General features: G+C 36.7%; 2 protein-coding genes across 7 annotated transcripts in view; one reads left to right on the top strand and one right to left on the bottom strand.

Moving 5' to 3' along the window:
• LOC140153659 (tetratricopeptide repeat protein 7B-like) overlaps positions 1-22,184 on the bottom strand; it is a 76,796-nt gene extending 54,612 nt beyond the window's left edge. For 3 of the 6 annotated variants that reach the window (XM_072176463.1, XM_072176464.1, XM_072176465.1), the window contains exons 1-3: positions 22,020-22,183; positions 18,012-18,160; positions 15,909-16,077 (exon numbers count right to left, since the gene is read on the bottom strand). In XM_072176463.1, the coding sequence (XP_072032564.1) occupies positions 15,909-16,077; positions 18,012-18,160; positions 22,020-22,179 (478 nt within the window). In that variant the 5' untranslated portion in view covers positions 22,180-22,183. Of the gene's footprint in view, positions 1-15,908; positions 16,150-18,011; positions 18,161-22,019 lie in introns of all 6 variants that reach the window. The other 3 variants (XM_072176461.1, XM_072176462.1, XM_072176460.1) reach the window with 2 other exon arrangements.
• A 243-nt stretch (positions 22,185-22,427) lies between these two features.
• On the top strand, positions 22,428-26,634 carry LOC140153658 (ubiquitin-ribosomal protein eS31 fusion protein). The gene is made up of 5 exons (XM_072176458.1): positions 22,428-22,493; positions 22,600-22,667; positions 24,793-24,847; positions 25,511-25,728; positions 26,398-26,634. The coding sequence occupies exons 2-5, from the start codon at positions 22,620-22,622 to the stop codon at positions 26,548-26,550; spliced, it is 474 nt and encodes a 157-aa protein (XP_072032559.1). The 5' UTR covers positions 22,428-22,493; positions 22,600-22,619; the 3' UTR covers positions 26,551-26,634.
• The last annotated feature ends 363 nt before the right edge of the window (positions 26,635-26,997 follow it).

The following is a 26,997-nucleotide window of genomic DNA, read 5'->3' as shown; positions in this document are numbered from 1 at the left end:
GACACTTATTTCATGCTGAAATTGGGGATACATACAAGGATTCTTACTAGTCAATTGGGGAAGAACCATGAAATAAGGATATCTTCATATTTCTTTTTTGTTTACATGGGGATGTGGCAGAATATAACAATCAGACACTTATTTCATGCTGAAATTGGGGATACACACAAGGGTTCTTACCAGTCAATTGGGGAAGTACCGCGAAATGTGAATATATTCATTGGGCATTTAGGTGTGGCAGTGTCACAGTGGCAGGGTTCTTACCAGTCAATTGGGGAAGTACATGAAATGTGAATATATCCATTGGGCATTAAGGTGTGGCAGTGTCGCTATCACAGACACTTATTTCATGCTGCAATTGGGGATACACACAAGGATTCTTACCAGTCAATTGGGGAAGTACCATGAAATGGGAATATATTCATTGAGCATTAAGGTGTGGCAGAGTGTCGCTCTCACAGACACTTATTTCATGCTGCCATTGGGGATACACACAAGGATTCTTACCAGTCAATTGCGGAAGTACTGCGAAATGGGAATATAAACATTGGGCACAAAGGTGTGGCAGTGTCGCTATCACAGGCACTTACTTCATGCTGAAAATTTGCTATTTCAGATTATCCACACCCCCCCCCCCATTTCCAACTCCTTTTCCTCTCAATATTGCATGGGAATTCCCATCACGAAAATGCCTAGATTGAATGGCTATAATGCCTATTGCTCGGGAATTCCATTTTTGTAAATACCTATTGTTTGGGAATTCCCATCAGAAAAATGCCTCTTGCATTGGAAATTCTCATCACAAAGTAAAGTACTCAAACAAAAATGTGCAATTGTATTGCAAAAAAGAACCAAAACATGAGATTAAAATTGGTCTGAAACTGGGGTAAGGGCTCTGGTATGAACGTTTGTCATTTGGACAGTATTTTTTATGGGACATGAGAGCACATCATGCATCAGACATATCGAATTGAATTCTGAATACGAGGAATGTCCTGATGATATCAAATAATTTTGATTTTTTTGAAATTTGTGATATAATTGGCAAGATTTTTGGCAGGCCCAGAGGGGTTGGGAAGTGATTTTGGCAGGCCCAGAGGGGCAAATGATTAAAAATTGATATTTTGATATTTAACAGTCCTCAAGTAAACTTTCTAAATCTAATGATAAATCCAAGCAATCCAGGTAAATCATCCACATAGTAAATTGCTCAACCAGGCCATCCTACACTCATTGCATTATGTTCTGATGTTCTGATCTGATGAGTGTAGGTCGGCCTAGCCTGCTTGGCTTGCCTTCATGAAACAATGTTGTAAACAACAATGTTTTAATCAACCACCAAGTTCATTTTAAATATAAATCTAATGATGTGTACTTAAAGTGTATGTAGCTGGGATGAAAAGCTGACAATCAAATGAAATGTTTGACCTTTCGTATTGAAGATATGGATTTTTTCCCCAAAACACCTAATTTTTATTTTTTGTGGTGTTTTTGGGAAAAAATACATATCTTCAATAGCTACATACACTTTTTATCCCAGCTACATACACTTTAAGTACATATCATTAGATTTATAAAGTTTACTTCGAGGACTGTTAAATATCAAAAATATCAATTTTTAATCATTTGCCCCCTTTGGGCCTGCCAAAAATCACTTCCCAACCCCTCTCGGCCTGCCAAAAATCTTGCCCCTCCCCCTCCCATGCTAAATTTTTTTGGGATCTAAATGTGCAAACCTTAAGGGATCTGGAATGAGCGTTTTGACAGTATTTTTTGTGGGACATGAGAGCACATCAGGATGATCAGACATATCCATAATAATAATGATATCAAATAATTTTCATTTTTGAAATTCACGATATAATACAAATTTTATGACAAATTATTAAAATTTGATATTTTTCACATTTTTGATATATAACAGTCCTCGAAAGTAAATTTTATAAATCTAATGATATATTCTTAAAGTGTATGTAGCTGGGAGGAAAAAAGCCGACAATCAATTGAAAATTTTGACCTTTCATATTGAAGATATGGATTTTTTCCCCAAAAGACCTAACTGATCGTCGGCTTTTCATCCTACCTACATACACTTTAAGTACATAATTATCATCAGATTTGCAATTCAGAATGCAATTCGATATGTCTGGTGTGCTCTATGTCCCACAATAAATACTGTCCAAACGTTCATACCCCATCCCTTAAATGGTCTATATTGTGAGTGCAACAAACAGGAAAATTTGCATATTTTAAGCATACTGCTTTTTAAGCATTTTATTTAAAAAGGGGCCCCATTAAGGAATCGGATAACAACATTGCACAGTATTTTTGGTGGGACCTGAGAGCACATCAGACATACCGAATAAGTATTCTTTGAAATTTGCGATATGATACAAATTTTATGGCAAATTATAAAATATTACTATTTTTTTCATTTTTGATATTAACAGTCCACGGAGTAAACTTTATAAATCTAATGATATGTAAAGTGTATGTAGCTGGGATGAAAAGCCAATGATCATTTAAAAATTCTGACCTTTCATATTGAAGATATACATTTTTTTTTCCAAAAAGACTTACATTTTTTGGTGTTTTGAAAAGAAATCTATATCTTTAATACGAAATGTAAAAATTTTCATATGATGAACGACTTTTCATCCCAGCTACTTACACTTTAAGTACAAAATTATCATTAGATTTATTCAATTTACTTTGATGACTGTTAAATTTCAAAAATATCAATTTTCAATCATTATATCGCAAATTTCAAAAAATCTAAATTACTAGTATTTGATATCAGAAGAACATTCCTTGTATTCAAAAAGCAATTCAATATGTATGATGTGCTCTCAGGTCCCACAAAAAATATGTGAAAATGTCGCTATCCGAGCCCTTAATGTGTGCCAAAAATCACTTGCCCCCTCTTGGCTTGCCAAAAATGGTTTGCACCCTTCCCCTCTCAGCTGGTCAAAAATGTCTTCCTTCCAATTCCCAACCCCGCTCTTAATTATTGGTGAAGGGATGATTACATAATCTAATGTTCAGATATCAGTAGACCTATATTTTTAGAGAAAAGATTGGTATAGCTATATATTTTACCTTCATGCAAATTAATTGCTAAGTTTTAGGTAAAAAGAAGCTATGTTTTTGCATGCAAGACATGCATATAGAGATTGTAATATGGGTGGTTGTGAAGAAATTCCAACCAAAAGGCCATTTATTCCATAGGGAAAAAGACACTAAAAGTTTCTCTATTTTTGAGGAACTATATAAAGTTATCGTAGAACGTGTTTCGATTAATGGTGATCAAGACTTAATTGATCTCATCAGCTACATTTTGCTCAGCTTAATTTAGGTATATTTGTTCACAGTAGAAACATAAATCTGCATAGCTATATAACTTGGGTCTAAAATGCCTAACTTTTTGACATTGGCAATTTGGTCCATTTTAAGTGACGGAGTTTTTCTCTAAAAATGGAAAATGCAAGGTCTATTATGGCATTGTGTAGGCCTATGCTAACATATAGTGATGTTCTACTATGAAAATTAAGCATGAGTGGTTTTGATTTCATTCAAATGGATATCTTTTCTTTATTAGAAAATAGTAGACCTATTAGTAGGCCTACATATCATAATAATGAAAATCTAGTTAGTACAATTAAGCCACTTGCGGTTCCGCCATTATGCACTATGTGCGGGGAGAGCCTCGAACTGGCAGCATACATGAATGGGAATTGAACCAGTCATATAACATTCTGTGTAAGGTTACGTAATTCTTCCTTTCATGTATGCTGCCAGTTCGAGGCTCTCCCGCATATAGTGCATAATGGCGGAACCGTGCAAGTGGCGAATAGGTATATAGTTCGTATTTGTTTGGTATAAACTGAGGAGTAGGCCCTATTATACAAGTGCCTTCATAGTGGGTGACAACACCGGGTGGACTCCATAAGTGGGTTTATCCTCTGTGGTGGTTCTGAAAAGAATGTGTGATTGGAAGCATGTAGGTGATTTATTTTTCATGCATACATTTTGAGAAACATAAATGCTTTTAAGGGCATATTTTAACCCTTTTTTCAAATAGGGAGCTTGCTACGGAATTGTTTAAATGTTTTGACCACTTAATATGTATTTCTAAATAAAATGATGCAAATACACTTTCAGCTCTTCATTAAAGCATCAAATTATACATTATCTGAATAATAATAATAATAATAATAAAATATATTTTTGAGCGCCTCACAACAAAAGCAAGTTCACCAAGCGCTTTACAAAGCAAAATACATGAAAGCTAAATACACAAATTATTTGCAAGGTACAAGCCAGCTGTACAATGCCATAAATTAAAAACAAGGTTAGGCCTACTATACCATAAATTAAGTACAATAATTAATCTACATCTTGAACGACAATTTGAATAAGATGAGTCTTTAGGAATGTTTTAAAGTTCTGCAGAGAAGTGATGAATCTAAATGATATCTGTAGTATTTGGGCATTTATTGGTTCATGATTTTATGATTATACCGGTGTCCCAAAAAGGTTACATGTAGATTTGTGAAAATAATCTAAGTTGCTGTTAACAAATATTAATGTCCTTTTCACATGACATAATCTTTGTACCCTCTACTGTACCCTGTGAATGTCAAGTTCTAACGTGCGATTTAGCCCGCATTCCAAATTCCTGAGCAAGCTGTTTACTATGTTTACGGGACATAATGCAACACGAGGTTCGCTGCCCGCGCACAGTACATTTGGCGGGTCATTTGAGTAGGTCCAGCCATAGCATGGCAGATGCAGTATTATTCTGTTGAACAGAAAGTTAATTTTGTTCAGTTTTATTTCAAGAGACCAATCAGAAAATGGACAATATTCTTACAGTAATATCAACTCAACAAAACCCAAACAAAGCCTAAATGCAAATTATTATTAATTTCATTATGTTGATGGCAGAAGATACAGCGTGCAGAAATGCTTTCACCAAAAATTGGTGACTCCATATGTTACATTATAATATTTTATGTATAATACTTTTCGTGACGTCAAAAAGTATATTACAAGTCAAATAAAAATGGGTTCCATGAGTTGAATCACATTAAATAGCGCGCTATAATCCCGACTCTTAATTGTTTGCTAGATTCAAGCGAGGTCATAAATCTATCAAAGATAAATTTCTACTGATGCTGCTAAAAAATCCAAGAGGTGCTTTTGGATGTTTATTCTGCACTTTACCAGTAGGCCTACTATAGTAATAAATTCACCAGAAATCCACCGTGCCAGGAAACTGAATTCCTGTACCATTGTGTACTCTGTAGTGTTTTTCATTGGCTTTCCCTACACCATGACATCTAATTTCATAAACTTATAAAACAGTTATAAGATACACACATTTGCTTGCATTTTCTTCATTAATGTTTATAATGCACCCATATTTATAAACGAAATTTCAGATTTTCAAGAATATGCCTATTTTTAAGCACATATTCTTACTAATTCCGACATGTCCATTATGAAACCGTGTGAAACTGACCCTCGAAACCAAAAAAATTGGACCCCTCAAATTCCAATAATTAAATTCCTTTTGCTGGAAAATACACTAGGCCTATTATTATGTCAAGGACTCACAACATGCCCTTAGGCTTCTCAACGATGTTCACTTCATTCAATGCAAATCAATCACTACTATTCACTATGGATGTGAAGTCCTTGTACACCAGTATCCCACATGACGAGTTACTACTAGCTTTACATCATTTCCTTGACAGACGAAGATCAAAGAACCATCAACTGACACTATTTGTCGACTTGCTGAACTTGTTCAATCTCAATTGCTTTGAATTCAATGGACAGTTTTACCTTCAGACCCAGGGCGTAAAGATGGGTACCAGATTCGGACCAGTATATGCTTGTATCGTCATGGGTTTCATTGAACAAGAGTTTCTACAACAGTATAAGGGTCCAAAACCTCATCACTTCCTCAGATACATTGATGACATAATCGCGACGCTAACTGCATGCAGAGAAGAAGATTTGTTACACTTCATGGAATTTGTCAATCAATTCCACCCGGCGCTTAGATATACCTGGGAAATCTCCAACGAACAGATCAGTTTCCTAGACATCATGATCACAATCGATGGCAATCATCTCTGCACTTCAGTACACTACAAGAGCACTGACTCCCATTCGTACTTGGCCTACACATCATCACATCCAAAGTCATGTAAGAATTCCATACCGTTCTCACAACTTCTCCGCCTGAGACGACTATGCAGCAGTGAAGCCGACTTCAGCAAGCAATCCTTGGACATGATCCAGTTCTTCAAGTCTTGTGGTTACCTCGACAATGTAAACTCTGCGGCATTACAGCGGGTTCATACCATCACCAGAGAAGAGAGCCTTCGCACTGAAGGCGTGCCGACAATCACCAATGTCCCCGCTTGTACTCACATATCATCCAGTCACTGTTGCAGTAAGTAATGTGATCATGCGCAACTGGAAGATAATTAGTGATCATCCTACAACCACTGATATCTTCAAAGAACAACCCATTGTGTCCTACCGTCGCGACAAGAACGTTAAAGATCACCTTGTTCGCGCTCTTCACTACCACAAACAGATGAAGAGACGGTAGCCAACCACGGCACGGTAACCTGCAAGCGAGCGCAGATGCAACACCTGCCGCCATCTGAGGAGCAACAACAGCGTGGCGGGACCCAGAGGAGTGTATCACATCAAGAAAACATTCAGTTGCATTTCAACCCATGTGATTCATTGCATTAGTTGCAAACGCCATCCCACCTGTCTATATATCGAGGAGATAGAGCGTAGGTTGGCCGAAAGATTTACAGAGCACAGACACGATATCCTTCAGTTCTGCGTGACATCTCCCGACCAGTTCCGGAGCACTTCACTACCAGTGACCACACCTTGGATGATGTCGAAGTGACAACACTTACTCAAATTTCAGATAGAAAGAACTGCAAGCTGATGGAACAACAAATCATTTTCCAACTTGGGACACTCAAACCCAAGTAACCCAACGGCATGAATCTACAATTTAATGTATTCAATATAAATAAATGTGACTCTTAATTTCATCCATCATGCGCCCAGTAGTCCAGGAGTTGCGATCTGCATGATCTGTTTTCGCTTTTGTGTATTTCCTGCATGTTTATGGTATGTGCGCTTTACGCGCATGCACAACACGTGGTCGCTTTTCACACGCACACGCTTCACGCAACAATCTTTTCTTTGGTTGTTTTCAAGTACGTGAATCGCAGCCCACACTTGATAAAGGCCAAGGGTCGAAATATTGTGAATAAATCTGTGGATTAAATTCCCAGAAAATTAAAACGGTTTGTTCCAAAATTCTTATTTAATGGATCTACTAAACTCCTCAAAAAGTTTGGAAACTTTAAAAACGGTTGTATATCAGACAATTTTGAAATCTATCTCCATATTGTTTCATACCAGCGAAAACATTGTTCTTTCCTGTCAACAATGACACCTCATTTGTGACGATAATTTATTCCACGGCTGAGTAACTTTCTTTGAAAGACAGAGAGGTCTAAAAGAAAATGTGCGAAATAGACCATTATCTGCGCTCATCTTATTGCTCTGAATGAATGAACGAGTGGTTTAATGCATGAATAAAAGAATGTATGAAATGTTGTTTGCAGTACATCATGTTGAATGAAAAGTGCTAGGATGGGATTAGCAGTTCTAGTACATGTGGATTCAAACAGATCAGCATAAGTCAACCTATCTTGCTGGTCACTTCTTCATAGTGGTCATTTGCAAGAAAGTTCTAATCAAACATGGTTCAATTACCAGACCTGGATAAAGCTCGCGCTATTGGTCAGCTTGAGGCTGGCATACCTCAGAATCACGTTACGGCGACTTTTGGATTTTCTTGCAGTATGATCTCCAAGCTAAAAGTCAAGTTTCGTCAGACCGGAGATGTTAAAGACAGACCCAGAAGTAGCCATACAAGAAAAAGAACGGCTGCAGAAGACCGGTATGTGAGACTGACAGTACTTTGAAACCGTTTTTAATGAAACAATGTGGCATTCCTTATTCATGTTTACTGATGCAAATGGCGCAGACAATGACAGATTTGGCACATTTTGTTTGAGACCTCCTTGTCTTTCAAAGACAGTTACTCAACAATGAAACAAGTTATGGTCACAAATTTGGTGTCATGTTTGACAGGAAAGAACAATGCTTGCATTGATATGAAATAATATGCAAATAGATTTCAAATTGTTCTGATATAAAGCCGTTCTGGTAAGTTTTCAAACTTTTTTGACATATGGATATATGGACGAGAAATAAGATGCTGTATCGTGCACAAAGAATGGTCCGAGCCTATTTCATATGACACGGTGTATGGATTTCAAAAGACGGTGTTATAATAGATATCGGCAAGGGAATTATTACAGCATAACGCTTTGCGTGTGCCGCAATCCTCTTGACAATCAGCCAATCAGAAAAGCACATTACAAAAATATTTTCATAGAGTTGAATTTATTTCAATTTTAATCTCGTTTCACGTTTAGGAGCACGTTGACTTGCGAAAAAGAAACAAAGGGGCAGTGATGTTATGTATACTCTGTGGAAAGCCATAGAGGCCTAATAATTAAATATATAGGCGTTAGTCTTTGCCAAATATTTATATTTTCTATGCGGAATTTCTTTTTGTATACATTACAATAAAAAAAGACGGTCATACTTTTTAAACGTTCAACGCGTTTATTAGTAGGCCTATACTAATTGTAGTTCTATTAATTTTATTATGGTTGTTAATTATATGTATTAAAATTATTATTTTATTATAGTTTTATTAAAGTTGTATTAATTGTGGGATCATTAGTACCCATATAAGAGGCATTGCATATGATTAACATTATTCATGTTTTAATGTAGGCCTATTTTGGGATGATAAATAGAACATACTCCAACATTACATGTAATATCACCGATATCAACATGCACAAAGTGTTGCAAATTCATAACCCAACGTGTTTATGTTGTAACCAGTTCTGCAACTCTTATTAATTTATTGTTTTACCCGTAAGTAGAGTGGCGTTGTGAAGTGTTGTGTCATCCGGCTTTTTTAAAATTCCAGCGTAGGCCTCTAAATACCGTACCAAACTATTCATGATTATTGATAACATGAATAAAATCAAAGCAATTTTTATTACCGTATTATTATGTGGGATGTCTATAAAATTAATGTAGTAAATTATCCGTTTTTTTTGGTTTGTTTGTTTTAAAATTAGTAATTGAAGTATAAGCCTACTGTACAGTTAAAATATTATGCAAGAAGACATCAAAAGGTGTTCATCATTGCGTGTAAGAACACTCACTAAATTTACCACTCTTAGAAATTGAGCAACTCCTTATGAATTAATTAAGCAACACCCAATATAACAAAATATATATTTTCCCGGTACATACTTCTCATTCGACGTGTAATACTTTTTGACGTCATTATTATACATAAAATATTATATGTAACATGTGGAGTCTGCAGACTGCCTTAAGCGGTACCCTTGGACAATAGTATTACCCATATATACTGATTCATTCAATAATTACCATTTTATTCATTCATTAACATAATAGCAAAATTTGAACTCAATATAGATATTGTTAAATCTATCATGTTACCTACGAATACCTGGGTTTCTTCACGTATCATTTAATAAAGTGTTAAGTGTATGCTTATAGTTCCTAAATGCTGCAATTGGGGATACACACAAGGATTCTTACCAGTCAATTGGGGAAATGCCGCGAAATAAGGATATACCCCCATTCCTCTTTTTTATAACATGAAGGTGTGGCAGAATGTCAAAATCACAGACACTTATTTCATTCAGGATAGATACAAGGATTCAATTGGGGAAGTACCGTGAAATAGGGATATCTTCATTTCTTTTTGTTACATGGGGATGTGGCAATCAGACACTTATTTCATGCTGAAATTGGGGATACACAAAAGGTTTCTTACCAGTCAACTGGGGAAGTATCACAAATTGGGCACAAAGGTGTGGCACAGTGTCGCTCTCACAGACACTTATTTCATGCTGCAATTGGGGATACACACAAGGATTCTTACCAGTCAATTGGGGAAAAATAATACCGAAAAAATAAGGATATCCCCATTCGATCTTCTTTTGATAACAGAATGTCACAATTGAAACCTAAGTATGGGCCCAATTTTCAGCAGCTGTTCTCATAAAAGATTCTTCTCTACAGACTCCAGTACAAGGTATCAATTTGGAATTGGAGTGGCATAATTATAGTTTCTGTATTTTCTCATCTTCTCTGGTTTAATCAACAGTTCACACACCATGCAAAATGGAACAGGACATTGGTAAATGCCAGTTTAGGGATTGTGCAAGGTCTTGATCGATGTGAATAAAGTGTTAAGTTTGTCACCCATTTTCCCTTGTGTGCTGTATGAGCATAAGAATTTATAAAGATGTTGTTTTAACAATAATAATTTTCCCTATCCAGTAACGATGTCCCGTGTTATATGAGATGATAGATATTGGCCTATACTGGTACACAAAGAAATGTTAGTACCAAACTGGGGATGACATACTACAATTACAAATCAGCAGGCCTAGGACCAGGCTAAGGTAGCCTAGGTCAACATAGTAGGCCTTATCCTGACAAAACCAAATCAACATCAAAGTTAAGGTCAACGGGAATATCCCCATTTCGCGGTATTTCCCCAATTGACTGGTAAGGATCCTTGTGTGTATCCCCATTTACAGCATGAAACAAGTATACATAAATTATGGGTATAATCAGAAATAATGGCACCAAAGTGTGACAAAGTGGTCAAAATTACAAAGAGTGTTCTTGCGACAAGTGAGTTTTGGAACATTTATTTTGCGCACCATGTAGTCTTTATATTTTCATAAGTAGACTATTAAGTGACTAATTTGAAAGAATGTGGTACTTAATAATAGCAAACATTTCAGAAAATGCCATGAAAACCCATGCAAAACTTTTTAACTTGTACATTTTTTACAGTGCATATGTTTCAAATACAAGTACCTCTTTTCACGCTAGCATGTAACATTCCTGACCATATGGGGAAGAAAATTGGGCATATTATTTTTTACATGACAGCTATGACACCATATACAAAACACAGTTTTTGAAGGATGAATTTCGTGCTGGTCTTTTTCATACAACAACCTCACGGTGCCATTATTTTTACTTTACCCATTATACATACCATTCTAGTTTTACTGTTTATAATACAGTGGCCATAAACCAGTAGAAGGGGCCTATTAGATACCATTGTCAAATGAATTATAGAACTCACACCCTAGCATGTGATTTACTATGAGTATGAACATCACAAATTGAAAATCTAGGCCCCCTATAAATAATATAAACCCTGGAATATAAACTCGTTAATGAAGAAAACAGCATGAAATCAAAACAGTACTCTGATATCCACATTGCTGATATGAAATTCTGAATAGATATCAACAAGTAATCATGGTAATGACAAATTGGCTTCTGACAGAGTTACAACAATCCCCAGAAATCAAGATTGGCAGCCAGAATGTTGACAAATTTCTGTAGGCTACATACTTGTCAATTTCAGCTTATAACCATGCAAAATTTAGTTGCAACCCAGCAAACACAAAAACGTTTTAAAAACGCTTTTAAATAAGTTATATTTTGGCTTTTGGTTTAGGTAAAACGTTTTAATAACATTAAAATGTCAGGTTATATAAAGGTCATGATAACGTTTTAAAACGTTTTGTATGAAAACACACTACAACAATATTTTTTAAATGTTTTCAAAAAATGTTATTTTAAACTATTTTTGCAAACATTTTTGCCAAATGTTTTGTCAATACTTAAATAACATTATGTTAAAATATTTGAACCCAGCAAACACAGAAATGTTCTTAAAATGATTTTTTTTAAACCTTTTAATAACATTTAAATGTCGGGTTATATAAAGGTCATGAAAACGTTTTTTAAAACGTTATTGCAAATATTTTGGGCAAACATTTTTCGCAAAATATTTTTCAACCCCAAAATAACATTCTGTTTAGAATGTTTTGTATCAAGTTTTCAAGAATGTTTTTGGAATGTTATTAAAACATTTTTATACCCTTTATATGTTTGCTGAGCAGTAGATTATCAAAAATGTTTTTTAAGGTTATGAAAACGTTTTATACTCTTAATATACCCTTTAATATAACCCGACATTTAATCGTTTTCTGACAACCTTTTATATCCTTTTGCGAATGATGTCGAAAACGTTTTGTGTTTGCTGGGAAGTTACTTACGTTGAAGTTGAAAAATATGCACAAGTCAAATGAGCTGCTGGCCACATTAGGTTCACTTTTGTCCATGGAAACGGGGACATCAAATTGGGTTGTCTTATTATATTTTGTCAGTGGAAATGGGGAGATCACATCAGTTATTTTTTTTCTGTGGAAATGGGGACACACTCAGCTTGATTTTTGACTGTGCAAATGGGGACGCCACAACAGTGTGGTTTTTGTCTGTTGATATGGGGATGTCACCTAAACTGTGTGTAAACTGCATTGTTAAAGCATCTTACACACATGTGTGTGGCAGATTGGGATAAAACCATGCAAACTGGGTATGTACCTCAAATCACCCCAGATTTTCAAAAATGCATTTTTACATCAAATTTTAACATATTATGACCATTAGAGAATTGGGGATATCCCCATTTCACCGTATGTCCCCAATTGATTGGTACGAATCCTTGTGTGTATCCCCAATTTCAGCATGAAACAAGTGCTGGAACAAACTTGTATGATTGATTGTAAAAAAGTTATGTATGATCACATTCCACCTTCATCTGGAAGGAATATACGGCTTATAAACTTCAGTACTTGTAGTAATACAAATACAATGTACTGTGTATAGCATGTGAACTTCATTTAAAATTCTGTACAATACATCATGGGTAGGTTTTGTGGATAACATGATGAATATGTTGTTTGAAAAATAATGCTATAGGCCTACATGTAATTCAAATGAGTTGATTTGTGTTTCATAATGAAGTTATGATATTATTTATTACATTTTAAACAGTGATTTGCATATGAAGTATCTACTTCAGATAATTATTGTAATCTCCCATTTTATACAAGTTGCTGTATTTGATTTTTGTGTGACATCAAAGCACAATGTCTCAAACAGACATTTTGTTAGCAATAAAATAGAGAAATATCACTATCATAAGTTCATACCCTACGTCCCTACCTTTTTCAGATTTCATTACTCATAAATTATTACATTGTTATGGCAAGTGATTTGAATTACCGTATTCATTCCAATAAGCGCCCAGGGCGCTTAACAAAGTCATTTTGGGTCAGCAGGGGCGTTTATTCTTCCGTTAATCGCCCCCAAAGGGGAGGGAATAATTTTACCCCTTTGGGGAAGAATTTTGCATTTTGAAAAAGAAAAAAAAGAGAGGGGAAAACATAAGAAAGTCAACAGGATTCAAGGAAGAGTAAAAATAAAATTAACAAATTTGGGGGAAAATGTATAAAGAACATGTATTATTATGTTTTATGTTATTTTTGGAATGAAATAGATGGTCACTGGCTGGCAGTGACTGCTCTACAGGGTGGGTGAATTCATCAAGTGTCATTTAGGGAAGAATTATAATGGGTACGGTACGGTACATAACATTAGCATACATGTAGTGGTCCCTTGGCTTTTACCCATTCCCATCCCAAAAATAATTATTTGAGGGAAACCATGGACTTTTACATAAAACAGGGAAAAGTTGGGTCAGTAATTCTTCCCTGCCTGGGCAATAGTGACTAGTGATCATACTATCTAGGTAATAATGCACAGTTTGTACACTAAGATTAAGGGAGCTCTGCTTTGCATATTTCATACAAAATCCATTTTCTATTTAGTTTTGACATCTGCCTATCTAGGGAAGCATTTGGGATTCTAAGGGAAGAACCATCAATTAGTTAACAGCTCTATTGTCCAAGTTTATCTTCCCTTTTAAACCTCAGCTTCAGATCCAATTCCTTGATTATTCTTCCCTAGATGCAATAGTTCAGTGGCAATCTCTGAACTCTGCAACAGAAGAATTTTAATTCTAAGGCTTTATAAATCAGGGGCATGCGAGTCACCACAGATATAAAAGAGCTGAAAACGCAAAAACCGGATGGCAAAAAGCTCAAAACACCTAGCAAAAAGCTGCAATTTGGGAAGATCCTATACTTTTATACAGAGCAAGTGTACTGGTACAAAAAAAGCTGAAAATCAAAACAAAAAAGCTGAACTCTCACACCCCTGCAAATAATAAATCACAGCTAAAGAGCCTTGACGTGTTTACCAGCCTGTCTTCCCTTTGAACCATTAGTCCTTAGATGCAATGGTTCAGTGTCCAGACTGTACCATCTACATTGTAGGAAAGAATTTGATGTTTTTAGGGAAGACAATAGAACATTACTTGCAACACACCTATGTTCAGTCAGGGAAGGGAGGGAACAAGAAAATAAGGAAAAGTACATGTAGATAGCACCTGGGGGAGGCACTCGAATATGAAAGTGACAAACCTGTGCCCACCAGCGTATGAAACTAGGGGTCTATCAGTGTGGAAATTTTCAGAAAAAAGGGGGTCATTCGGTGTTGGCAATGTCAAAAATGGAGTGATTTTGTATGGGAGCACCTAAAATTTCACATCATTGACAATCAAAAATAGCTTTTTACCCAATTTTACAGTACAACATAGACAAAACTCATTTATTTTGCTCAAAATGTGGGCCTTTCAGTGTAGGCTACTGAAAAAACAGGGTCATTGGGTGTAGGATTTGCCAAAAATAACGGGGTCTTTTCATGGGCACATGACGTATGTCAATATATGGGAGTGCCCCCCCCTTTTTTGGTCCATTTTTTGGGTTTTCAGTTGGGGAAGAATCTGGGGACGGGTGTAACACAGCGCGGTAGGGTGAGGGAATAATTTCAATTTTCTGGAAGAATAGACACACCTGGGTGGGCGCTTATTTTTTACCTGGATTACCTAATTTTTTCGTAAGGGGCGTTTATTAGAGATGAATTCACATACATTATAAAAGGGTCCCGAGATGTTCTGGTAGCATTTCTGATGCAGAAAATGTATTGCACTAAATTTACACAGGACTTGTAGCCCTCCAAATATTTCACTGTATCGACGTCTATCTGAATACTACAAAATACTACTTGATATATGCGCTGTTCGTGCATGCATCCCACGTGGTGTGATGACGCAATCGCCCCAAGTGATATATAGGCACGGTTTCAGCTGGCCAGCGAAGCCCAAGACCCGCGGGCAAAGTGTCGCCGATCGAAAGTGCTTGGCATGCGAGGGGTCTCGGGTTCGAATCCCACCCAGAGCAAACAACTTCTTTCCTTCTTTTCTCTCTTCATTCTTTCCTTCTTTCCCTTCCCGTCACCGAAAAGCCCTTAGGGGGTTAGGGTTAAAGCAGGGTTGCAATTTTGGCGAGAATCAATTCTTGCAATGGGCTATTCCAGTTGAAATCTATACACCCCTGAAAGACATGAGCTGACATGTAATCTTCCACACAGGGGGTGTAGATTATCAAATGGTGTTACCTGACTGGGTACATGTACTTCCATCTGAAATCTATGGGAGATTAATTAAGGTCCTGTCTTCCATAGGGGTTGTATGGTTTTCAAATGGAAAAGCCCAATGATTCTCCTAAAATTTGTTTGTGAGAATCAAAATTGATTCTTGCATTTTTTTAAATTACACAACATGTGGGTAATTAGATAAGAATCAATTGATTCTCGCAAAATCTATGTTACAAGAATCAAAATTGATTCTCCAAAGCTACAACAAAATTGCACCACTGCAAAGATTAACTAACCTTTAATGGCGTAAGACTCTGCCAGCATTTTCAGTCTCGCCGGTGACGTTTCTTGAACGCTGATCTCCTCCGGGTGGGCCTTCTCCAAGAACTTGAGTGCGTCATCGTAATCTCCAGTAGCGTAATATAACTTGGCCAACAAAAACTGGGCTTCGGTTTTCACTGCATGCTGGGCATAGGAAGAGACGTTAGGGTGGGTGGTAAGGACAAAGGCTAGGGTCAGCGCTTCGGTGGCCGAAGGCTTTACGGTTCAAATAAAAAGTCACACAAATTGCGACACAAAATTATAAATAACGTAGAAACAGGGGTGTGGTGTGTCCCAAATAATAAAATGGGGTGCATGGAAGGAATAATGAAAGAAGTATTAGTGTCTACTACCAATGATGTGAAAACAAAGTGACAACATGATTAGTCTCCAACACCAAAAGGAAGGTACATGTAGGAAAAACTATTGTGCGATATCCTTATAATGAGAGCAAAAACATGGATACAATACAAAGTATTATCATAATATGAAGATGATACCAAATGCATTTGTAATACTGAACAGTTTATCGGGCAAGATTTTCTGATTGCGTGATGCAGTACAACTGTGCACAGATAGGCCACAGCACACATATATGTGCATGTTTCTACTAGAAATGTACTTTAGCACTTGAGCAATGAAGACTGACAATAATTGGGGTGTTTTTATGTGCATGTGATACAAGAATGTACCAAATTCACATTGAGCATACCAAACTCTCCTTTTTGTTTAACATATCCTTGATTTTAAAAATACAGCCAGTCCTTTGACATACAATCCTACATAAAACTGCAGTGTTTCACTCCATTTTTTGACTATTATACTGCTTATCACCTCAAGATTGGTAATAATGTCAAAATATGTCTCTGCATGTGCAGAGCGAGCATTCTGATTGTGCTGCAATTACATGTGAGCGTATTATACTGTTCCAAAGAATGGCGCATATATATGTTGATTGCTCAGCGCCAGAAGTGGGTAAGTACAATAGCTGCCCTGTGAACATTTGACAATTTACACAGAGTATATTGTACTCATCTACACATGGCAGCTACCCACTTCTGGCACTGAACAGTCGAAACATGCAGTGAATTCAAGGTAATAAGCAGTAAAACCATGCGCATCTTTACTGTTACATTACCTATTTTGCAATACGTACTGTGCGACAAATCATTAAGTTTAATGACATTATCATTTGTGTACATCCATATCAAAACGATGCACTTGTCGACTGTTGCATGTCTCATTTCATATAATAGCTGGGAATAAATACCAGATTCATCTCAAGTGGGGATCACTTCAAATTATCCCCAAGTCACATGGTTAAGGAATTCATGTTCTCTGTAATTCCTAAACCATGTGACTTGGGATGATTTGAAGTGACCTCCACTTGAGATGAATCTGGTATAGCTGTTAAAAAGAGACAGCTGACAAGTGTATCGTTTTGATATGTACATGTATGTCCACATTTTGCAGGGGACACAACAACTACAAAACTGTTCAAATATGTGTTTTTTGAAAACATCATCAAAATTAGACATTTTGTTAACTGTTCTGTATACATATTATAGGTACATGTAACAGACTGTGAAAATGCACAAACTGGTGCATTTGTAAGGTTTTTCCAGCTCAGTAATAAATAACAATGAAAATAGAAAATTATTCTCCACAAGGTAAAATAAACGGGGGAAATCAAGGCCGTAGTGGACTTGCAACTCTACACCATACCAAATCAGCCTTCGCCCTTCAATTTCTGTCAATTTTAGACTCTCAAACCCTTGGTAATTGGACAATTTTTCAAATTCAGATCTACTCCTGATAAGAAACCCTCTTTCATCCACTATGTGTTAATATTAACCTCTTGGAAGTCATAACAACAATAAGATCCACAACACGCTCATCTATCAGGGCACAGTTCTTCAACACCAATACATTTGTACATTCATTGAATGACCTTTTTAAAAATTTGGGTACAAAAACTCTGCAACTAAAGGTCATATTTTGTACTATGATTGTTTGATTGAGGTTATTGAACTATGCCATTGAGATGAGGCCATTGTGGTCCATAGTGCAACACTTACTTTGTTACTAGTTTTAGCAGCTTGTTGTAGGTGGTGTTTAGCATTACTTAGTTCTTTCCTGGCAAGCTCTATATTCTGATGTGTGGGTGGGTACTGTAGTAGATGTAATTCAAGTTCTGCCTCACCTAGCGCTAAGTGTCCCAATGTCTCTGTTCCACAAATGAAAAGTAAAAAAGTAGGGTCAACAATGTCACATTTTCTGTCTGCAAAAGGATTTTTACAAAGATCATCTTAGTTCAACAATAATTTTCTCTCCATGCACAGCAATAACATGATACGACATGACAATGATGAACAGCAAGCTGGGTCAGTCCATGATGCCAAATCGACAAATTTGCTGAAAATCTGGGCTGGTCAGTCACCCCCTCAGATTTTGCTGAAAATCATTTCTAACATAACTCTATGGACATAAATCACATAATGAACACATGGAAACAACTAATGCTCAACTCCAAGCAGTTTTTGAGATATGACTTAAGTCGAAATTTGACCCGAGTCCCAGACCCACCCTTTTTGCTCTTGGGAGTTGTATCATTGCATTAGTTGCGTTTTGGGACAATATATTTACTGTAGAAAAAAGATATGAAGCTGAAAATTGCTCCCTACAATTAGGGCCGGCGTCGGCACCGGTTTTTGATGTCGACATATGTGACCGTTCACGGCGAATGAGCCGTAAATTCCTCCCCCGGTCAATTTTGTTTTATTTTGTGTTTAAAAAATAAACATCATAAACTTTAAGATGGTATATCATTTGACTTCAAACGATATCCAGTGACAACTAGTGAAAGGAAGACCAGTCCAAATAATCAGTCCCAGAACATAATTTTCATACTACTGACATGATCATGTTCTGGGCCTGATTAACTGTTTCAATTCGAAATCTTGAATAGCAAACTGGACAAGACACATGTGGAAACACTTCACAGCTTTTTAATGGCCATGTTTGGTCTAATTGCTCTCTAACACTTTCTAGTAGGTTGCAAGTTCTTATGAACAATCTTGCAAGAATCATCCTTTCCGCTGACATTTGAACTCCTATTGATACATTGATGAATGACCTAAAGTGGCTCAAATTAGAGCAAAGCTGGAACAATCATATTCTTGTTATGTTATTCAAGTGCCTTACTGGGAAAGCTCCTGATTATCTTTGTTCTAGTTTCAGCTTTACCCATTCTATTCATAGCTATAGTACAAGAGGAAATTCTTCTAATTCACTTCTTGTTCCTCATTACAAGAGCAACTCTGGTTTAAGAACTTTTCATGTCAGAGCAGCTAATCTTTGGAATAACTCAATTGACATTGATACTCGTTCAAACTTTGATTCAATGTCTATTGGTCAATTTAAAAACTATATTCAGGGTGATTGATCATTATACATGTACAGTGTTCGAAATTTTGGTTGTCCGTTCGCCCGGGACAACCGAAACATGCACCGGACAACCGAAAATAATGCTCTAGTTATCTGGCGGACAACCAAAGATCTACAGCCAAAAGTAACTTTTTCAGCATGTTAGTTTGCTCAAACCTGACACAACTGATTAATTGTTTATTATTTGAGAGTAATTGTTCATAAATTGACTACACTCACTCCACTTTATTGGTCACATGTAGTTGTTTCAGATTGTGGCAGCTTACGGACTGTAACGGACAACCAAAATCTTTGGTGGACAACCAGAAATTATAACCTGGTTGTCTGTGGGACAACCCCTTTTATTTTCTTAATTCGGACACTGATTATGTAATCATATTATTATTATGTAATTGTATATTTTAACCAATTTCATTATGTACTGTAAATGTTATTCCATTCTTAATATACTTTTGTTTATATTCGTACATTGTAAGTTATTCTCTGTAACAGGGTCCCCTAGAATAGCAGTGCTTTGTCACTGAAGGGGCTACCCTGTATAATGAAAGCGCAAATAAATAAATAAATCTCCTATTCAACATGTTCATGCTCCGTGAATCACCCTCAGTGTTCGATTTACCTGGATTAGCGTAGCAAAATGCTACTCACAATTTTGTAATTGCTACTCAAATCTGAAAGTGAGTAGCATTTTTTTGCTACACATAAAAATATACGAAATTCGATCACTGGCCACTGACTTGAACTGAAAATGGAACATTCAGGATTAGCATGTTGCAAAATGCTACTCACAATTTTGGAATTGCTACTCAAATCTGAAAGTGAGTAGCATTCTTTGCTACACAAAAAAATATACGAAAATCGATCACTGATCACCCTATTGTGGATGTGGACCATCCTTCTGATCCTGCTTCTGATACTTGAGTGTTTGGATAACCGGAACCGTTTTGACAGGTCTTTTGTCTACCTCTTTGTTTATCAGACAATAGGAAAGTAAAAACAATGAGTTGCCACACACACAAGGGGATGTCATTTTCTTCAGAAGGGGGGTCAATTTGTTTGGTGAGTGCAGTGTGACCAGAGTCAATTTTTTTATGACCCCCCCTGTTGTGGGCTAAGTTTTTTTACAAACCCCCTATCTTGGATCGAAAAATTTTATGTCCCTCCCTACCGCCTGTAGACACAGACTCAAGACAAATTATTCATTGCCGGCACCAGAGTAAGATTGAAGAAAGTGTGTGGAGCATGTTAAAATTTTGTTCGTAAGTGCAAGAAGTCGATTATGTAAAAATGTGTTGAGTGACCAGCCCTGGTTCTGGTAATATACTTCTCAATGCTTCCTACGAAACCAGGCGAGAAGGGTAATGTGCGCAGGACGTCAGATGCTTAGTTGTTTTGAGCTGAGCTTTGGTAAAAGTTAAAACTTCTCTCTTAGTCAGACTCTTGAATGCTTTGGTTTCTTTTATGGGCGATCTTTTCCTTTAGACCACCCTGGCTATATAGGGACTAAATTAATACTTTTGCATCAAGGTTTACTTTTGCATCAAGGTTAAAGAGTTGCCAAACAGTTTGAAGTCAAGGTTTAATGTATTGGAAGGAGGGCAGGGCTTCGATAAATGAGGGAAATTATGGGGTAAAAAACAAGGTTAAAACAACTTTTTGAAAACAAGTGAAAAGTACTGAAAACGACTATTCTGCTGGGGAGTTTTTGTCTCAAAAATAATGCAAAAAACATACCTTCATAAAATCAGCATCACTTCCGTCACATAAAAAGAAGATCAGATGAGTGGAAAATGCCAAAGAATTTGTGAAATGAGGGATTTTTAAAAGAAAAATACATCGTGTTTTTCGAGAAATTCGCCATCTTGAATAAATGCAAAATTGCGTCATGCAGTAAAATACTGTCAAACGCGCTTGGAAATGCTTGATACGCGAGCGTAAATCACCGTCAAAACTAGCGTATCAAGCGCTCGTGCTACGCGATAGTTTTGGAGTTTGCATCACCGGTTTTGAATTCAGCTCTTTTACGTCAAAAATTGCGATAAAAACATGGATTTTGGAACAAAATAAAGCTTGTTCGTCGAAATAAAAGGTATGTTTTTATAGCTAAAAACATGTATAACCTTGATGCAAAAGTTTAATTTGACAAATTCATAGTTTTAACCTTATATAACTCGGGTGGTCTAAAAGAAAAGATCGCCCTTTTTTGTCAACGATGGTTTGTGGAAGCTGGTTCCAGTCTCATTCCAGCCCGTAATAATTGTATTAACAAATTATAACCCCCTATTTTTGGTCTCAAAATTCTATAAACCCCAGTAAATTCATGACGCTCCCCCCTTCAGAAGAAAATGACAGCTCCCTATTCAAATGTCGAAATGAAGACAAGCGTTACAACAATGCTGATCTACATAGACTACAAAAAATGGACGGCAGCTTCGCAGAACTGCAAACTCTTAAGCACAAATTGGTGTCACCTAATCGTGACAAAAGACACTGTAACATGGTTATTTATTCCTGAAAAATTACAAAGAAAATATTGGGCGTAGTAAGCAGTGTATGTCTTCCGAATTTTGCACTTTTCTCATTTTCATATTTAAGTTTCTAAAATAGAATGATAGGAGACAAGATCAAATTATTATTACCTAAAGCGGGTGTCTTTGTCTTGATGCCTTTAACCAGCTCTAACACCTTTTCCCAGTTGCATTCAAAACGAAACTTTTCAATGTCATTTTCCAATCGCGAAACAGTCTTCCGAGCCGCAGCCATTTTCAATGTTTTAGCTGGAGTACTAAAAATTCGCATGCAGCAGCTTTTTCCGTGGTTTTGCAGCAGCTATCACGATCTCGCCCAGTGTCTCGCCCCATTTACGGTTTTATTTTAAAGAAAAAGTTATAGTAATTCAAAGTGTAATTAAATGCTTGAAGATTATCATTTTCTAACTAAAATTATGTTAGAGCCAGTCTATATGTATAAAAAGACAGTTTCTTGTTTTGAAAATGGTTCAAAATGTGTTTTGATTCAAAATTATTTAACTTTTGAGAATCAATTGGGGAACTCTAGAAACACGATCCACCAAATCGGTCTTTTTGCAATCGGTGCCGTCGACTTCGTACGAAGTAAGAAACGTGGTCGCGCTGTTTTTGTCTTTTTTACAATATTGTCGTAATCATTACCATTTAAAAATATTTCTTTGTGTTAACCGTGTATTTGTCTTTCTTTTAGGGGGAAACAAGGTCGCCAAGATGCAGATCTTCGTCAAAACTTTGACGGGTAAAACCATCACCCTTGAGGTACGTATGCCTGCTGAATTCCGCAGCATTGGCAGTCTGTGTAATTCATGAATATCAGTGTGCCAGTGTCATGTCATGAGGCATTACATGTAGTTGTTAAATAAGTGTTACATGATAAAATAAAGTAAACCAATAGAAAGTATGTGCCTCAACTTCTTCGGCATTAAAGCACACTTTTAATTTTTCAAAAAGACTGAAGGGTTTTTTCATTTTCAGGGTCAGAAATTTGGTCAGAACCTTCAGCATGTTCAGAATGCTTATCCTGCACGAAAACGCCTGGTGTGGCTATCTAAACATGCAGCGTTGTCATGCATGCAGCTGACTAATTAAAAAAAATGCCGAGAATCCATTCTCGTAAAGTGCCAAATTCTCGTCAACAAAATTGCAAGAATCTATTTCTAAATGGATTCTCGTAAATATTTCAATAATTCAATTGATCATTATCATGACTGTAAAGCAGGGCTCGAAATAAGGAGGGCACAAGGGCCCTTGGGCTTGGCCCCCGAAAATTAGTGAGGGCCCGCAAAAGATACATCCAGTGGGCCCATATGGCCCGCAAAAAATTTACAATTTTTCTCACTTTTTTGTGGGGTTCATATGTTAAAACCAATGGCCCAAATTTGGGCCCACAAAAGTTTGTGATGGCCCTCAAACATTTATGATCGAGGGCCCAAATAGCCCTGAGAAATTCTGGCTTATTTCGAGGCCTGCTGTAAAGTCATACATTTGGCGAGATGCGAGAATCCATGACCATGGATTCTTGGAAAAATAGTGGGAGAATCCAAAGCCTTCTTGCACTTACTTGGTTGCAAATTTCTGACCCTGGTTTTACAAGTAAACTAAAGCCTAAAGGCTTATTTTTGTCGGGTTAATTTGTCAAAAAGTTTGGCCGTTCATTGATGATTGAACCATTTTTGGGGGGGCCGGCCAAGTAAAAATCAAAACTTGTTTCTTGTCCGGGTTTGTGAAAAAAGGAGGTGGGGCTTTTTATATTTTATTGAACAAGCTCAGCCAGGTCTTGCTTGAAAAAAACTGCACAACTGGGCCTGGTGCAGCCGCAGGAAATATCATGATATGGGATCCAGTTAGGGAACACTTTAAAAAAATAAAGCATTGTAAACCAAGTTTTCCCCCCGACCTCTAAAGGACCGTTCACAAACACTTATAATGCATGAAACCGTGTTCGAAATACCACATGCATACATGCACAGATGCATGTAACTTTGACTCCAGGGCTTGAAAAAATGTTAATTATCCGGGAAGCAAGCTAAATTTCCCACAATTTATAGCATGTTTTTATATCACAATTTCCCTCCAAATACCAGAATTTCCCTCTGAACACCATCATTTCCTGGGAATGAGCTTCCCAAATTCCCCACTTTTTCGAGCCATGTTTGACTCTGTGCAGTGAGAATTTTGCCTGTGCATGTAAAATTTTGTGAAAATCAGCCAATTTTTAGGGAAAAATCAGAGTTGTGCATGAAAGTTTTATTTTTTTATTTCGACCCCTGGCATGAAAATTTTGATCCTCTCTAAATTAAACCTTTTTTTTAAAAAAAATCATCTTCCCATAGAACTTGAGTTCATGCAAATCTATAGATCTTAATTTTTAATTATCAAGCTCCGCTTGTCTAGCGTTTTTAATCGCGCCATTAGTTGCGTGGTCTTTCAGCGTGTCTAAGCTTACGCGAGTCTAACAAGCGAGACGCAACTGGAATAAATATAAATTGTTTTGAGGGAAAGAAAAAGAAGCATTCTTTGATTCGGGTTTAGAGAGAGCAGTCATATATTTATAAGCAGCTTGTTAGACTCGCGTAAGCTTAGACATGCTGGACGCTGAAAGACCACGCAACAAACGGAGCTTGATAATTAAAAATTAAGATCTAGTGATCAATTGGATTGATCATGACACTGATGTTAAACCATACATAACAAAATAGCTAAGTGAATTCATCAATCATTTCAATGTCGTGGTGGTCCACCTAAACGACTTTGGAATCATTTAAAAATTAAAAGCATTGGGTAATATTTTGACCAATGACATATTTTGAGACTACAAGAAATTGATGTGAAATGAGGGGTGATAGACATTTGGAATTTTAATATTGTCCCATTATATTTCCAGGTGGAACCCAGTGACACAATCGAAAATGTTAAAGCCAAAATTCAAGACAAAGAAGGTGAGTACAATATGCGCAACATTATATTTAATATTGATAAAGGGCAAAATGAGGTGACAGACGAGACTAATGTAATTAATCTTGTGATGCTTAATTGATTATTTTGAATTTTAGCTAAGGCTCTATTCGGTTTCAAAAATGGCAAATCTTAGGACTCCTTATGAAGAGAAAAATGATTATAAGGTGTTTTATCCACATATTACCAAGTATGGTCAGGCCACTAGGCAAAAACAAGGATGGGCACTAAGGCCAACCAATGATGAAAAATGCCAAGTGAAATTGATCTGGGGTACCAAGGCCAAAACTAAAAAAAGGGCAGGCTGATGGCAGCTAATACAAGTTACATGTAGTAATTAATTAACATTGCACACAAGTTGCACTTCCAAAGTAATACCAGAATTCTTACATAAAACTGGAATAAAATAGTTGGACTAAATTATAATTTTCTGTTCAATTGACTTATTGTTTTAGATGGCTACAGTATCACATCATATCCATGACTCATTATCAGGCCTACTGATCTTGAATTGGCTCTGTATAAAAAATGTTTCTTTTACAGGTGTACAATCTTCCAATGTTACCATCTTATTTATTGTGGTATTGTTATGTACCTGATGATTAGTTTGATCAATCAATACATTTTTAAATATCCTATTTCATCAGGCATCCCCCCAGACCAGCAGAGGTTGATCTTTGCCGGCAAGCAGCTAGAAGATGGCCGCACCTTGTCCGACTACAACATCCAGAAGGAGTCCACGCTCCATCTGGTGCTGAGGCTTCGAGGTGGAGCCAAGAAGCGCAAGAAGAAGAGTTACACCACACCAAAGAAGAACAAGCATAAGAAGAAGAAGGTCAAGCTCGCTGTTCTCAAATTTTACAAGGTGGGTACCAATTTGGTCAAATGTATTTAGGTTAATGCATTGTTTCCCAATAACTTGGACAACTGTTGCAATGATGACCAACTTAGGACACCAAATGATGTTTTGTGATTATTCAATCGCGTTACCATGGCTGAGCAACAGAGAGGTTTCAGAAATCTTTGAAGTGTATGAACATTCAGTTCCTGCTCTCCACTTATTTTGCTTGTACCTAAGAACAAGGAGCCCTGCTTTCAGAACTTCCTGTTCAGTATGACAAATTTACTGGATTTTTGTTGCTAATATAATATCCAAACCACTGTCAGAGCAATTGAACTCAACTCTTCACATAAGTTGACTGCAGAGGTAAAAAAAAAACACGAAAAAAATAGTACCAACTCCTTTAAACTTAATCCATTTTGCACCAGACAAGGTATCTTACACTTTTCCAATGCATTTCCCTGTACTGGTTTGCTATTCAGTGCAACATGGGTCGAGACTGAGTGACACAAAATATCTCAATTAGCAGAGCTCATCCAGACCCATGTTACACTGAATAGCATATCAGTACAGGGAAGAAATGCATGGTGGGAAGTGTAAGATGTCTTCTGATTTTCCACAGACAAAATAAGAAAATTTTAAGGCAAACATTTTACTAATCATTTTGTATCTTTTATTTTGTTATCTTCCAAGGTTGACGAAAATGGCAAGATCACCCGGCTGCGTCGTGAGTGTCCTAGTGAAGAATGTGGTGCTGGCGTCTTCATGGCATCCCACTTTGATAGACAATACTGTGGCAAATGCTGCTTAACGTATGTCTTCAACAAACCCGAGGAGGACAAGTAAATGAACATAGGGGTGGTGTAGATAGGGGAGATCTATACTAGAATCTGAATAAAAGACATGCGGTTGTGTGTCGAATAAAAAACATTTGGTTGTACTTGTGAACTTCTTGGGAGTGATTTATAAAAAAAGGTGTTTGGTTATTTTCAAAATGCAGTGGAAACTTGTTAACATGTCACAAACTATCAATATCAAGTTCTGATATTATATTATGGGTTTTATGGGGGTACTACACCCCTGCCCAATTTTGTGCCTATTTTTGCATTTTTCTCAAAAATTATAGAGCATTGGTGACAGGTAAGATATGTATATTGCAGGGGCAAGGACTACAACTGCCACACTGGAAATTTTATTTCAGCACAGACAACAGTTGTGGAGTTACAGTCAAAAATGAGGAAAACCAATATTTGATCAATAAATCAATAACTACTTGCCTTGAGTTGCTGAATT

This window comes from Amphiura filiformis, chromosome 5, assembly GCF_039555335.1.
Source record: "Amphiura filiformis chromosome 5, Afil_fr2py, whole genome shotgun sequence".
NCBI classification, from domain to species: Eukaryota; Metazoa; Echinodermata; class Ophiuroidea; order Amphilepidida; family Amphiuridae; genus Amphiura; species Amphiura filiformis.
Note: the sequence above shows the minus strand (reverse complement) of the source record. Positions and strands in the feature narration are given on the sequence as shown.

Coding starts and splice junctions, on each gene's coding strand:
- LOC140153658 (XM_072176458.1), top strand. CDS start 22,620: ATGCAGATCTTCGTCAAAACTTTGACGGGTAAAACCATCACCCTTGAG. Junction 22,668..24,792: donor GTAAAACCATCACCCTTGAG/GTACGTATGCCT, acceptor TTATATTTCCAG/GTGGAACCCAGTGACACAAT. Junction 24,848..25,510: donor CAAAATTCAAGACAAAGAAG/GTGAGTACAATA, acceptor CTATTTCATCAG/GCATCCCCCCAGACCAGCAG.